This window comes from Taurulus bubalis, assembly GCF_910589615.1.
Source record: "Taurulus bubalis genome assembly, chromosome: 17".
Lineage (NCBI taxonomy): Eukaryota > Metazoa > Chordata > Actinopteri > Perciformes > Cottidae > Taurulus > Taurulus bubalis.
The window spans coordinates 5,041,565-5,056,127 of NC_136605.1; the positions used below are offsets into that span (position 1 = coordinate 5,041,565).

At 46.0% G+C, this 14,563-nt stretch overlaps 2 protein-coding genes across 2 annotated transcripts in view; one reads left to right on the plus strand and one right to left on the minus strand.

The window, feature by feature from the left end:
* LOC306750119 (uncharacterized protein) lies at positions 1 to 2,847 on the plus strand (the record flags this gene model as incomplete). The annotated part of the gene is made up of 5 exons (XM_079233514.1): positions 1 to 259; positions 457 to 626; positions 2,161 to 2,301; positions 2,409 to 2,574; positions 2,654 to 2,847. 5 exons carry the CDS (start codon positions 1 to 3, stop codon positions 2,845 to 2,847), a joined length of 930 nt encoding a protein of 309 aa, XP_079089640.1.
* Positions 2,848 to 6,176: 3,329 nt separating this feature from the next.
* The window catches only part of LOC306750120 (transforming growth factor beta receptor type 3-like), a gene marked incomplete at both ends in the record, with an annotated part of 10,817 nt that continues 2,430 nt past the window's right edge, over positions 6,177 to 14,563 (minus strand). Inside the window, 10 exon segments of the mRNA XM_079233515.1 lie at positions 6,177 to 6,295; positions 6,376 to 6,595; positions 7,121 to 7,597; positions 7,783 to 8,007; positions 8,094 to 8,177; positions 9,084 to 9,239; positions 10,211 to 10,362; positions 10,582 to 10,780; positions 14,029 to 14,173; positions 14,287 to 14,458. Coding sequence (XP_079089641.1) covers positions 6,177 to 6,295; positions 6,376 to 6,595; positions 7,121 to 7,597; positions 7,783 to 8,007; positions 8,094 to 8,177; positions 9,084 to 9,239; positions 10,211 to 10,362; positions 10,582 to 10,780; positions 14,029 to 14,173; positions 14,287 to 14,458 — 1,949 coding nt within the window.

A 14,563-nucleotide genomic window follows, 5' to 3' on the forward strand; every position in this document is an offset into this window, starting at 1 on the left:
ATGCCGCGGTCGTTCCTCGTCAGGAGCAAAAGGACTCACCTGCTCGGCCCGTCTAAGGACTCCTACAGACAACACTCCCAGCCCCGGACAGACGCCCACCAGCCTGAGCCGCATGCGACGGGACAGGGCAGGACGTGTCCTGAGGGTGCTGTGAGGCCTTTGACCCCCATGCCAGGGGTCAAAGGCTTGCTGGCTGAGGCCTGCTCACCATGGGAGGGGATGGCAGGCCGCTCTTACAGGGATGAACCCTGGCCTTCAGGTACCCAACACTTTCTAATTATAAGACTTTCTAATTATACAGTAGTGTTCTTTGGATAGTATATCAGTTATAACTGAGTAGTGCATCTCATGATTCAGACTACATCTTTGCTATGCAAATACCCTAAAAATATGATATGAAGAATATTCTCTGTGGACTAAAGTCATTCCCATCATCCTTTCCTATTCGAACAAAAGCCCCCGTGGACAGCAGAGACGTCCCGCTGCCGGTCTCTCCTTGGACGGCGGACAGACGCCAGGCATCTGAACGAGAGAGGCAGCTGGAGGGACTGGTCTACATGTTACTCAACCACACGTCGCACACTGACCTCAAATCCCCCGTCAGCGAGTGTCCTCTCTGTGAAAAGGTAGGAGGCCTCCGCAAGGTGAGAATATTCACATCCTTATTATCTCCGTCGTATCTGCTGCTGTCAAGAAAGAGGAACCTCGGGTGAATAACGATAAAAGTAACTGTCATGACACCGAGCCTGGCAAAAGGCGTTGGTGTTGGCAGTGTAAAATAAAAATATTCACGTGCAGTCTGTGCTGTTGCAATGATTCTTCTTGTGGAGAACGTTTGTGAACAAAGGGGTCACTTGAAAAAGATAAGAGGCTTTACTGCTGCCAGAGGAATGCATGGTGAAAACTGTGGAGCAAAGAAATAGTGCATCTTATTCATGCATTATTTTCACTCAAGCCTCAGTCTTAAACAAATTTTAATAAATCCCAACATTTTAGATGAAGATCCCTTAAATGTGTTAAAACATTCAGACCATGATGTGTTGAAAAAGTTGTATTAGTTTTTGTGGACAAACTCGGGAACGGTGTCACTGTTTTCACTTCAGATCTTTGGCATTTTGTGTTACATACACATTGACACCAATATATATATATATATATATATATATATATATATATATATAGTGCAATAAGCTAATGTCTGTCAGGCTGCTGGTCTAGCTATTCTGTTGAAGGAATATTTCGGGAAATAAGTAAAATATTTGCTTTCTGGCAGGGGACTAGATGAGAAGATTGATACGACGTACATGTTTATATGGTAAATACGATACCAGAGAATGAAGTCGCTCTCTCTCAGTGCACGTTAGTGTCCGATCTTCTCTGCTCATCTCTTTTAGTGCATGTGAGCGTGTCCCACTAGCTAGCTAACGGCCGCCGCGCCGCACTGCTCTCATACGGCGGTTACAGCGAATAACAGCACCCTTGACTAACGGTGTCGTCGCAGAAGCGTAGCCTAGCATCGTTAGCGCTGTTCACATCGTAATCGCTGTTCACATCGTTAGCTCTGGTCGCATCGTTAGCGCTGGTCGCATCGTTAGCGCTGGTCGCATCGTTAGCGCTGGTCGCATCGTTAGCGCTGGTCGCATCGTTAGCGCTAGTCGCATGGTTAGCGCTGGTCGCACCGTTAGCACTGGTCGCATCGTTAGCGCTGGTCGCATCGTTAGCGCTGGTCGCATCGTTAGCGCTAGTCGCATGGTTAGCGCTGGTCGCACCGTTAGCGCTGGTCGCACCGTTAGCTGCTAACTGCTCGCTGCTCTGTTGCCAAGGTCGCCCCCATATGGTAATAGCTCTCACTGCCAGAGTGTGGTGACAAAAGTTCTGAAATTCAGCTTTAAAATTATGCAATTTGTAAAATACATTTTAAAAAAGGAGAAAATCGTAGCTGTAGTTGCTCGGCAATCAGCAGTAACTCCAGTAAGTTACTGATCCCAGCTTAGAAGTAGTAATCAGTGAACTTCACGTGTGCTGATAGGCAGATTGATTCACTGCCACTGTTTCCCCATGTTTTCCAGGCTTTATGCTAAGCTAAGCTAACCGGCAGCACAGACTAGACAGTGGTATCATTCTTCTCATCATTTCCCCCCCTCTCTCTGTCTCCCTCAGTCTCTTTCAGAAGTCTTGATATCCGGAGGCGGCCTTCAGACTCATCTCCACAACACCCTCTGTGTCCCATTGACAAGATCACCGCCCGCCACCGACATGCCCATCGGCTTCAGAGCGATAGGCAGCTACGGTAGAGCTAAGGTACAGTGAGAAAGAAGTAGTTTTATTATTTTCAGTACAAACATCATGACCCATCATGGATTCTCTGGTTTGCCCTCATGTCAAAGTCAACGTGTTTGCGTATCCAGGAGCGTAGCTTCGACTGCAAGGTGTGCGGCAAGGCGTTCAAGCGCTCGTCCACCTTGTCCACGCACCTCCTCATCCACTCGGACACGCGGCCGTACCCCTGCCAGTACTGCGGCAAGAGGTTCCACCAGAAGTCGGACATGAAGAAGCACACCTTCATACACACGGGTGGGTGAACACAGCGGTGGGCAGAACTCGTGCTGTGAAAGTGCTCAAACTCAAACTCGGTGCGCTTTCCTTTCCGCAGGTGAGAAACCACACGTGTGCAAAGTGTGCGGTAAAGGATTCAGCCAGAGTTCCAACCTCATCACCCACAGCCGAAAGCACAGCAGCTACCGGCCCTTCAGCTGCCCCGGCTGTCAGCACAGCTTCCAGCGCGGGGTGGACCTACAGCGCCACCGACAGACGCACTGCGGCTATCCAGGCGTGTATCAAGACTGAGACCACGAGGCGATAAAGTGAAAGCGAAATTTGTAAATATTTTTTCAATCCCTCATAATTTTAAATAAAGTCAGAACGGTAACGTCCTGGATAATAAAACCTGATTGTGTAAGAACGTTACTTGTCGGAGTTTTTTTTATATTTGAAAAGCAACACTTTTTTGTATCTTTCAGGACATGTGTACTATGGGCTGTTTCCCCCCCAGAATGTGCCAGGAAACAGTGTCAAGAGGACCATTATTCAATCACGTTGTGCAATTTTCAGGGAACTATTTTCCTCAGAAAGCTGTGTGTGTGTCTGTTTGTGTGTGTGAGATTTTCCCCATTATTGGAAGTAGCATCCTTAATACACTGCAGCTGGGCTCCCGGCAGAGATGATTGATGATGACACATTCACAGGATGCGCTTCCACTAATGCACGGAGGACAGGACGTCCATTTTTGAAAAAAATTGACAGAAAAAACAGACATATATGTGAAAACTGTAATTTAAAAATATGTTCATGTCAACAGCGGGTTGAGAGGCTGAAAGGGGCTGCGGACTAAACCCGCAGAGAACGAGCGAGCAACTCTGTCCCCCCTCTGCTCTGCGGAGCCTTTTTAGTTTTTACCAACTAATTGTCGTGGTTTTGTGGATGCAGCTTTAATGTTTTGGGCCACTCTCGCTGCTCTCATTAGGATTTAGTTTTCCCCTCCGCAAAAAAGCTCTTAAAAGAAAAAAAAACTGTGCACAACCTGCTCAGCACCACACGGCAGACCGACACTGGCAGAGCCGGTGATCTCTCTTAAAGTAATAAAGGGTGTGCCCCAGGGTTCGGTCCTAGGACCACTTTTATTAAGATGCTGGAAGCTACCGTCTTCGCTCTGTGACACATGCACATGGCCTACTCTTGCTATCTGTCCCCAACGTCCGTCTCAAAATGGGAAAAAGGGGTTTTAGGTTTGCTGCTCCTGCGGCTTGGAATTTGCTGCAGACTGATTTGGGTCTCCGGGAGCCGGTCTCTTTAGGTGTTTTTAAAAATAGATTGAAAGAGCTGGAGGTTCATCTGGTAATGATATGATGACTTGAGTCTTGAGTCTTCGTTTTGTTTTTACTCATGCTGTGATCTAAAAATGTTCTGTCACTTTTATGTCGTATGTCTGAAACTTTGTTTTCATGTGCTGCTGTTCTCTTGGCCAGGACACTCTTGTAAAGGAGATTTGTAATCTCAATGAGGCTTTTCCTGGTTAAATAAATATTACATAAAAAAAACACAGCGGAGCGTTTAGCAGCTGAAGAGTATTTCTCTCAGGAGTAAGCAGACCAAAGTATAACTAAGAGGAGAGTGTGTGTTGAACTCCATCAGGTGCATGCACCGCAACATGAGGACAAATCAGTGTTGCTCCGTTTCGGCTGACATTATACACTGCACATTAGCTTCCTTTGACTTGCATGCGACTTGAGTGAAACAACATGGTCGACACGGATCTCGGCTCATTTATTACATCTTATTTGCCACATAAACATAAACAGAATCCACATACAAATAAATGCCGTTTTTCCAGCTGATTCAGTGACAGCACAAACAGTGGAATTGACTTTGTAAAACACAGACTCTTCAAACAGGCACTCGCAGTGACCGCTAGGTTCACCTTTGACCTCCACGTCTCTTAAAAGGTGACGATGCGGTGACGTGGTTTCTGTTCGAGTCAACCCGACCAAGTTTGGATCCCGTCGAATCCAGACGGACGCGTCCCTCCGTGTGGCGAGTACTTTAGAAATGACACCATGCAGAATGGCTCACGGCAACAAACACACGTTAGTAAGCAATGAGTATTTACTTCGGTCCTCACGGTCTTATTGATGCTGCAGAGCGATGAACGATGCAGGAGAAGTGCACAAACACAGGTCTCACAGCTGTGCCAGCGCACGCACGCACACACACACACACACACACACACACACACACACAAGCTGTTAGAACCTCTGTCCCAGTTCTCATTTGTCAGATTTGCAGGAAATCCTGAGAGAGAGATAAAAGAAGAAAGAAAAAAACATTCGGACCTATCTGGCACACCGGAGTCGAAATCTGCAGGTGTTGCTGATAAATATTCTGGAACTGCCGGCACTTCTAACCACGACAGTTTATTTTAAATAAACCGCTTTGACATTGGGTTGTACTCTGCAGGCTAGTAGGAATGTGGCTAATTTGAACAGAGAGGCAGCTTTACATGCATTTGACTATGAAATGTGATGCAACGTGTTGCTGGCATTCCATTGGAATCATTTGGATGGTATTTTGTGTCAAGTAAATATTAAGATAATTACCAAAAATCGGTGTACTTTTTCAAAGGTAGCCAGAAATAGTTCTCCGCCCACTACTTGTGTTATTAAAGGATTTCTTTAAAGAATTTAATTGAACTGAATGTACTTTCTTTTTGCTGAAAGAGCATGCAGCAAACGGCAAACAACAGAATTTAAATGAGAATCATATAAGTTGGAGCCCAGTCCAGACAGACAGACAGACTAAGTCACACATTTGATGAATCCTCTTTAAAAGAGTGCTCCACTAAATAAGTTCATGTAGTATTGATTCAGCAGAACATCTGTTGTCTCATTCCATGCATTATTCTTCCTTGTCAAAACCTTCCGCCTACATTGCCCATAATGCAACGCGACCACCAACAGTTTAGTCAAAGATCCAGGTGTGTTAGGCTCGTACTTCGGCTAACGTACTGTGTGCGAATGTGCTATTTTTTTTTCTCTCTTTCAAACTTGTAGTCTTAATCCCCAACTGATGCTGACTCGAGTGACATCACTTGAGGCTGATATAGTGCAGTAGTCCTCCCCCAACATAGACTTCGATGCGGGAGCGTCCTCATCAGATCTTACCTCCTACACCGAGGTGGACGACTGGTCAGACGGTGGCGGTGGAGTCCAGGTGTGGCCTTTACGAGTGCGGTCTGTTAAATGACGTTCTCCTCCAAGTGCTGCTGGACGTGCTCCTTCAAAAGACATAATAACAGAGTTCCTTTATACTGTGGAAACCTGCATGGTCATCATGTATTTTAAAAGGAAAAGAAAAAATACATCATTACACATTGTGCAACCACGGCACAATTTAGAATTTCAATTTGGACAGTGCTTCATGCATTGTCCCCAAATTTGGATAAGACGTAAAAAAATTTGCAAATGATCCCAAACCCAAATGACCCCACTAAAATGACCTGACTGTGTTGAATTACTATGATGTTACATGAATCACTGATCAACAGTTGCAAAATGGATATGATGATGACTTTTAATTTGTCCGGTTCATATGTCAAAGGTTCCGGACATTCAAGTCCCTTTTCAGTGGGAGGAGCTGACTTGGTCACCTGTATGATAATAGATGCCCCACAGCCCGGCCATCAGGCAGACGCCCATCACAAAGGCAGCGAACACAATTCCCATCACCGGTCCTGTCGGCACTGCAGAGACACAACGTTCACGAGGCAGAGAGGCAGAGGAGCATCTTAAATAGTCTCAGGGTAACGTGGAAAGGAATTACAGAATAAGTAACACTCACTGCTGTCCACCGGGTCTGGACTGGCCAGTGGGGAGACACTCAGACTCTTGGTTCTTTGGCCGGCATTGGGTGCCAGTTTGGGTGCCAGTTTGGGCGCCAGTTTGGGTGCCAATTTGGGTGCCAGTTTGGGCGCCAGTTTGGGCACCAGTGAACTAATGTACTGGGTGACCAGCATGGGCCTGTAGAGGTTTCTGACCTCACACTGAGATGGGAAACAGGAGAAGGTCTGTAGGTTAGTTGTTCTGTTTTTAGTGTTACAAAGTACAAGTGGATATGATTAATAATTATCTATAATCCTAAAACCATTTGATTTACTTCGTATACTTCCGACCTGTGACAAACTTTCTTTAGGTCTGGCCCTGATTGAATAGTGAACATTTTTAAGTCACATTAAAGTAAAGCAATATTTTTGTCTGTATGTTAAATAGGAAGCTACTGCTAGCAGCTGGTTAGCTTAGCTTCACAGAGGCAGGAAAGAGTTCGCTTGATTGTTTTAACATTTTATACAGAACCAGACGAGCAGTTTCTAGTCTTTATGCTAAGCTAAGCTAACCGGCTGTAGCCTTATATCTAGCATCCACGTGTGAGGGTGGTATCAATCTGCTCGTCTGACTGAACCAGAAAACAAATGTCAAACTCGTCCCTCGATACCGTTGCTAAGAGGCTTCATTCTGCAGCGGTTTTTGTGCAATGAAGCGTAGCCCTAGTGCGCTAACTGTTTGCGTACCTGGTGTCGGGACGATCTAGAAACCAGTGGAGGGATACGTAGCCTGTCCTGACAGTCAGTCTTTACTCTTTCCTCTGTGGGTTCCAATTTGTTCGGGTCAGAGAGGCACAGGCGGAGGCTGCAGTGGAGGAACTGCATCGAGTTGTTAAAAACTGGCCGAAGGATGAAACTAAACCTCAAGGGCCGGATCTCCTCCTCTGCTCCCACGTTTGCGTTCCTCTTTTCCATCCTCTCTGGTGCTTCTCTCCTTCTTCTGTCCAGTCTGTCTGTCTCCTCCTTTTCCTCTTCCACTTCATCACCACCATCCACCTCTTCTTCCTCTTCCTCTTTTGTCTTTGCACTGAGGGTGAGCGAGGGGTCTGAGGAGCAGCCGTCGCTTATGACGGTCCAGAAACAAGACCTGTTCGGGTCCGACAGAGGAGAGACCACACAGGACTTCACCTCCACCACATCTATGAAGGGCCCTTTGGCAGAAATCTGCAATATAACAGATAACAAAACAGCTGTAGTCAATGGCAACGGTGCCATACACTTTCAGAAAGAAAAAAGACAATCACATCAAGGAAGTTCTTGACTTCCAAGAACTTGGTTTTGACAGCCTGCGTCAAATAAACACAGTAAATATACGACACACACGCGCACGCACACACACACACACACACCTCAACGTAGACACGGTGGTCTGCAGTTATGACACAGGGGCCGATCCGGTTCTGCTCGTAGCTCTCAGCGACAAAGAGCTCCAGAAGAAGAGCGGGTGCGGATGTGTTTCCGGGTGTCGGAAGGTGTCTCGGTCCTGGATCGGGCCCCGGGCCCTCGGGTGCCCAGGGGAACGGCCCCGCCGGAGGTGTGTTTACGAGCGTGGGGACTGCTGCCAAACAGCTGAACTGAGAGCAGAGACAGGAGACTGCAGGTTACAAACGTGTCATGAATAATGGAGTATGTCATGAAGAATACTTTACAGATATCTCACATGTATGCCGAGGGGACCTTTGGACTTCCTTTCTGTCTCATTGAGTGCCAGGATGGCCTGAGGCTCGTCTCTCCATAGTAACACCTGCCAGAGAGGAGGGAGACAGAATGGTGGGAGGGTTCATTCACTGCAACTTCAGCACTGAAGGTGTAAGAAAATGTCAATACATATTTGTTGTATTATGTTTTAGTGATACTGTATTGATTCTCAAAGACGCAACACACATGAAAGAATGTGTGGCAGAAAGTGGCTCAGGAACTGTGATAAATGGGATTTAAACATTATGGGGTTGTGTTTTTACACTATGACAGTTTTCCTAAAATAAGATATATAGAACCAGAGCTATTCATTAATATTTCAAATACATCCCAGCCATGTCTCCTCCTATATAGTCTCATCTTTGCAAAGAAACTGCTCCTCATGCAGTGGGAAAAGAAAGAAGTCGCCACAACAAAGATTGGGCTCAGTGACCTCACAGACATTAATAGAAACATGATTATTACCGTTATTACGACAGAGAAAAGATGCATATTTATTTTTACACATTATAGACACATTATTCATTTATTTCCTTTGTTGCTTGCCTCCCTCTTATCTTTTTTCTCACTTAATCTGCCCATTTTTAGGCTTCACGGCCGGCGGTTGTGTTCACGATGACCTGGGTCACAAGTCTCACTGGGAGCAACTTCCACTTTTCAAGTATCTTTTATGTGCCTTGTTTTTTGTTTTTGCCGCTGTCTGGTAAACTTTGAATTCATTTTGAAGTCAGGTGTTTTTCCCTTTGTGCTCTCAAAGCTTCACTCCTTCTTTTCTCCTTCTCCTCCTTCGCTGCCTCTGTTGGTTTATGTCAGTTAATAGAACAAGAATGACATAAAATCTCCCAGAGTTCTTTAAAAGTTAAGTAAAAAACTTAAAAGTGGATTATTTTATGGAGTAAAATAAACATTGGATTGGAGCAGGGTGTAATAGACAACACATTTCTCATCTCACCATGTTTTTGAACTGCACCCCTCTCGGCGGTCCCAGCAGGAGACCCTCAGTCCCACAGGAAATGACTGGAAACACCAACAGGAAGTGACTCCCGTTGGACTGAGCCCGGCATGCCGAGTCTCGCAGAGTCACGGCGGTCACTGGGACAGACGAGCTCTGGAGGGGAGAACTCATGTGAGACGACGCCACTTTCATAGGAATCATTTCTGTATCAGCGGAGAGATGTTTAATAATAACTGCTCGTGCCAGTTTAACACAACTAGGAGTGTACTGCGTCCGTGTGCACGGCAGCACGCTCTCAATGACGGTGGTCACATGTTCAGCATGTGTGATGTTCACCATCTTAGTTTATTGTGCTAGCATGCTAACATCTGCTCGGTAGCACTAACATAAAATACAGCGGGGGCAAAGAGAACTGTCATTCATTTTGTAGTTATTTCATAAATCAAAGTATTGGACAAAGTACAATTTCGACCTGATGATGTCTGAAGATCACCAACATTAAACCAGTTCATCCTGGTGGGACATGAATGTTTGTTCTACATTTCAGGCTGCCGGCCCTAAAGGAGAAAAAAAACCTCTTTGAACAAATAAAAAACCTCAAGCTCGCTTCCGAACCCCTTTGATCTTTTTTCTTTTTATGGTCATTTTGGGGGCTGTGGAGCTGCGAAGCAGTATTATATCAAAACGTAAAGTTGATCAAATATTAGCAAACGTATTATACACGTAGCAGACAGGATCAACATTTGGCGTCCCTTTCGCTCTGTTTCCGATCTCCACTAAACCTCTGAAGGGAAACATCTGGCTCCAGCTGCTCTATGTGTCTGATGTTTGGCAACTAGTCTACGGTGGGTTTATCAGAGTTATTTTTTTAAACTGTTAAAAGACACTAAAACACTGCATAAAGCAGAGTTGTGGGATAATTCCATGTGGGGGTTTTATCATTTTTATATTACAGGCAGCCATCTGATCAATTATTAGTAAAAGCAACATAATGATTAGCAGCTTCACACATGATTCATGGTCAAGATATTCCTAAAAAAAAGCACATTTCATTGATGATGGATATATCAGAGGCAGCCTCTCTGTTTCTGAATCGTTTACGTCTAACACTGAGGGATGAAGACCTGCAGGAGGCGCCGGTCTACGCTCACGCTGAGGCGTCCGTCCTCGCACTGCACCGTGAAACTCTCCCGGCCTCCAGCGTTCAGCCTCTGCCTCAGCCGGCGCTCCTCGGCCCATGGCGGCCTCACGACCGCAGGACTCATCATCACGGCGTCTGCGGCCCAGACGGGGAGGAGACACAGAGACGGAGACGTTACCGTTACACTCACACTTCCAACGGCCCTTTCACTCGCCGTACATGGAGGACATATTGCTGCTTCTCGTTTCTCATCCTCCACCGTAAAGCAAATCATTTCCCCTGTACATGGAGGACACTAGGGCGGATTTCAAAATAAAGCGAGGTCACTCACACCGATGGAAACAAGACACACACACGGGTCCTGACCTGCCCCCGCCAGCTGGATCACAAAGCGATTGGCCAGCTCGGCCTCGGTGTACGAGGTCAGATCGGTGTAGCCGCTCTCTCGGGCCCAGGCCAGAAGGTCAGGTATGGTGGACAGGTCAGAGTTCAGCGTGCTGGACACGGTCAGGTCGGACTCAGGTGGGTAAGGAGGAGACACGCTGTTGGAGGACTACAAGAGAGAGAGAGAGAGAGAGAGAGAGAGACAGAGAGAGAGAGAGACAGAGAGAGAGAGACAGAGAGAGACAGAGAGAGAGAGATGTAATCAAAGTCAAATCAAGTTAACAAGTGATATGCAACATGTGAGAATCCCCGTCGCCCATCCTTTTATCTGATGCAGAGATGTTGTGAAGGTGAGTTACCTGAGGAGGGATGAGGAAGTGGCTACCACCCACAGACTTTATGTAAAAAGTGGGCGGAGCCACTGTGACGTCACTCATTGCTTTGTGGCATCATGAAGCCTGGAGTGCTGTTTTTGCAACCAGTGAACAGAAAAGACCAGATATGTACAGCGGAGGAGTGACGCAGAGACGCCGTTTACGGCTCTGGCAGCGACCTGTCAATCAAAAGGTAGCCCCGCCCTAAAGCGTCCCCTGCTTTATGGTCTGCTGTACTGAATAAGACTTGGAACTAGAGATTGAGACATGAACTCATGTTTACAATGTTTACTGAGGGAATAAATCAAGAGAGAAGTAGTATTTCTTTCTCATTGACTTCTATACAACCAGAGGAGTCGCCCCCTGGTGGTCAGTAGAGAGAATGTACGTTTTAAGACTGGAGGTTGCCTCTACAACCACAGCTGAGCGTGTAGACAATCATGCTCAAAATCAAACTTCATTTTAATCCAAATAATCACCTTATTGATCAATCCAAAATGACCTTACATGAAACACATGAGAATATGTAAAACAGAGCAGTTGGCGGTTTTCCTATTTTCCTATTTTTTATGTAATTACATAAAACAGACAGATACTGGAGTTATTTTTTTGCACAAGTTGCTGAAACAGAAGTCCATCGTGTATTAGTCAAACACAACACCTACAACAGTGTGGCTCGCGTGTGTTTTAATAGACTTGAAATAGTCAACAATAGAGCTCCATGGTCAAACCCCAGCTCTTCAGAACTGCCTTTAATGTTTGACTGTGTGTTCCATGTTCTTATTGTTTTTATAAATTTGTATTTGTTTTATTGCATAGCTTTTAGGATATTTTAAATGTTGTGTAAAGTGACTTTGAGTATTATGAAAAGCGCTGTATAAATTAAATGCATTATTATTATTCATGGTACAGAGGAAATGTATATATCAGGCAATGGCTACATGGGCATTATGTCAGCATAATACATTTATATTTTTTAATAAGCTCAAGAGGTGTTGGCTAACTACAGACCTATCTCGAACCTTCCCTTCCTCTCTAAGATACTGGAGAAGGTAGTCGCAAACCAGTTGTGTGACTTTTTACATAACAATAGTTTATTTGAGAAGTTTCAGTCAGGATTTAGAAAGCATCATAGCACAGAGACAGCACTAGTGACAATTACTAATGACCTTCTAGTTGCATCAGAGAGGGGACTTGTCTCTGTACTGGTCTTGTTAGACCTTAGTGCAGCGTTTGACACCATTGACCATGACATCTTATGACAGAGACTAGACCAGTCGATTGGTATTAAAGGTACAGCACTAAGATGGTTTAAGTCGTATTTATCAGATCGATCTCAGTTTGTATTTGTAAACGATGAGGCCTCGGTTACCACTGCCGTTCGCCATGGAGTTCCACAGGGTTCTGTGCTTGGACCAATTTTTTTCACCTTATATATGCTTCCTTTAGGCAATATTATCAGAAAACACTCCATAAACTTTCACTTTTATGCCGATGATACTCAACTATATCTGTCGATCAAGCCAGATGAAACCCACCAGGTCGCCAAACTTCAAGCGTGTCTTAAAGACATCAAAGCCTGGATGACCTGCAACTTCCTGCTGCTGAACTCGGACAAGACTGAAGTTATTTTACTCGGCCCAGAACACCTCTGAAATCAATTATCTGATGACATGGTTTCTCTGGATGGCATCGCTCTGGCATCTACCACCACCGTAAGGAATCTCAGAGTTATTTTTGACCAGGACCTGTCCTTTGGCTCTCACGTGAAACAGATCTCAAGGATCGCCTTTTTTCACCTACGGAACATCTCAAAGATCCGGCACATCCTGTCTCAACGCGATGCAGAAACATTGATCCACGCATTTGTTACCTCAAGACTGGATTACTGTAACTCCATATTATCAGGCTGCTCCGGTAAATCCCTTGGATCTCTCCAACTGATCCAGAATGCTGCAGCTCGTGTACTAACGAGGACGCGGAAGAGAGATCACATTACTCCTGTACTAGCTGTTCTTCACTGGCTTCCTGTAAGATCAAGAATCATATTTAAAATCCTTCTCCTTACCTACAAAGCCTTAACTGGTGATGCACCATAATATCTTAAGGACCTTATAGTGCCATATTACCCCACGAGAGCATTACGCTCACTGAATGCAGGGTTACTGTGTGTTCCCAGAGTGTTAAAAAGTAGGTTGGGGGCTAGAGCTTTCAGTTATAGGGCTCCTCTTCTGTGGAATCAGCTTCCACTTTCAGTCCGGGGGGCAGGCACGGTCACCTCATTTAAGAGTAGACTTAAGACTTTCCTCTTTGATGGCGCTTATAGTTGGGGCTATTTCAGGCTTATAGTTAGGGCTGTTTCAGGCTTAGTTAAGGCTGGCTTAGGTTTGCCCTGGTCCAGCCCCTAGATATGCTGCTATAGGCCTAGACTGCTGGGGGACATCTTAGGATACACTGAGCTCCTCCTTTCCTTCTCTTCCTCTTTCGCTCCTTCTCTCCTCTTCACCTCTTCTTTCTCTCCTTCTGGATAAATGATTGTCTCTTCAATGCATATTACTAACTCTACTTTCTTTTTCCATGGATTCGTGGCTGCCTGATTCGTGGCTGCCTGATTCGTGGCTGCCTGATTCGTGGCTGCGTGGGGGAGGACCGGGGTACTCCCCCTGCAACCATGGCCCTGCTGATGCAACCATGGCTCTGCTGATGCAACTGGCCTGGAGCCGTCCTGCCAGCTGCCATGGCCCTGCTTTCTCCTCCCACTGCCCCTGGGATGCCCCTCCTCTCTACCTCCTTCTGCTTAATGGGTCGTGGCTATCTGGATCATGGACCATGCATACTACTCATTATATGAATAATTGAATGTGCTGTAACAGATTGTAAAGCCCTCCGAGGCAAACTTGTATTTGTGATGTTGGGCTATATAAAATAAACTGAATTGAATTGAATATTCTACTGTCGGGGAGTTGATGGATGATGAAATAGGACAGTTAGAAGAATACATCGGTTGACATATTCAGACTCAAAAAGGAGACGGGGCCCTTACATGAACGGAGATATGACCCCGGACCCCATGAGCAACGACGGCCCAGTGGACCGGCACCAAGCTACTGAGAATCAGCACAACCGCCTGGCTCTTTGAGTTGACCACCGGGGGCACCAAAGAGACGATCACCTCCACCTGGAGAGAGCTGGAGGAGAGGGAGAAAGAGAGGGAGAGAGAGAGAGAGAGAGAGAGAGAAAAGATTGAACTCAACGTGTCTCGTGCAACAGCCGCCATCATAAGCTCTCACCAGCGTCTCACCCGCAGAGCCCTAAGCCGGCTGAATGGAGCTTGATCACGTGGACTTCGGGGCCGGTCCCACCTGCCGGAGCGTCGGCGCAGCCATGCACTTCCTGCGGCTGCAGGTCGGAGGTCAGGTAGCTGTGAGAGAGGAACATGGACTGCAGCTGGCACACAGCAGGCTGGGTGGGATCTGAAACATGGAGGCAGAGCGATATGAGATATGAGCGGATAACCTCCAGGACACCACACCAGTGCACAGATGTTTAGGTTACAGCAGTGTCTGGGAAACAAGAAG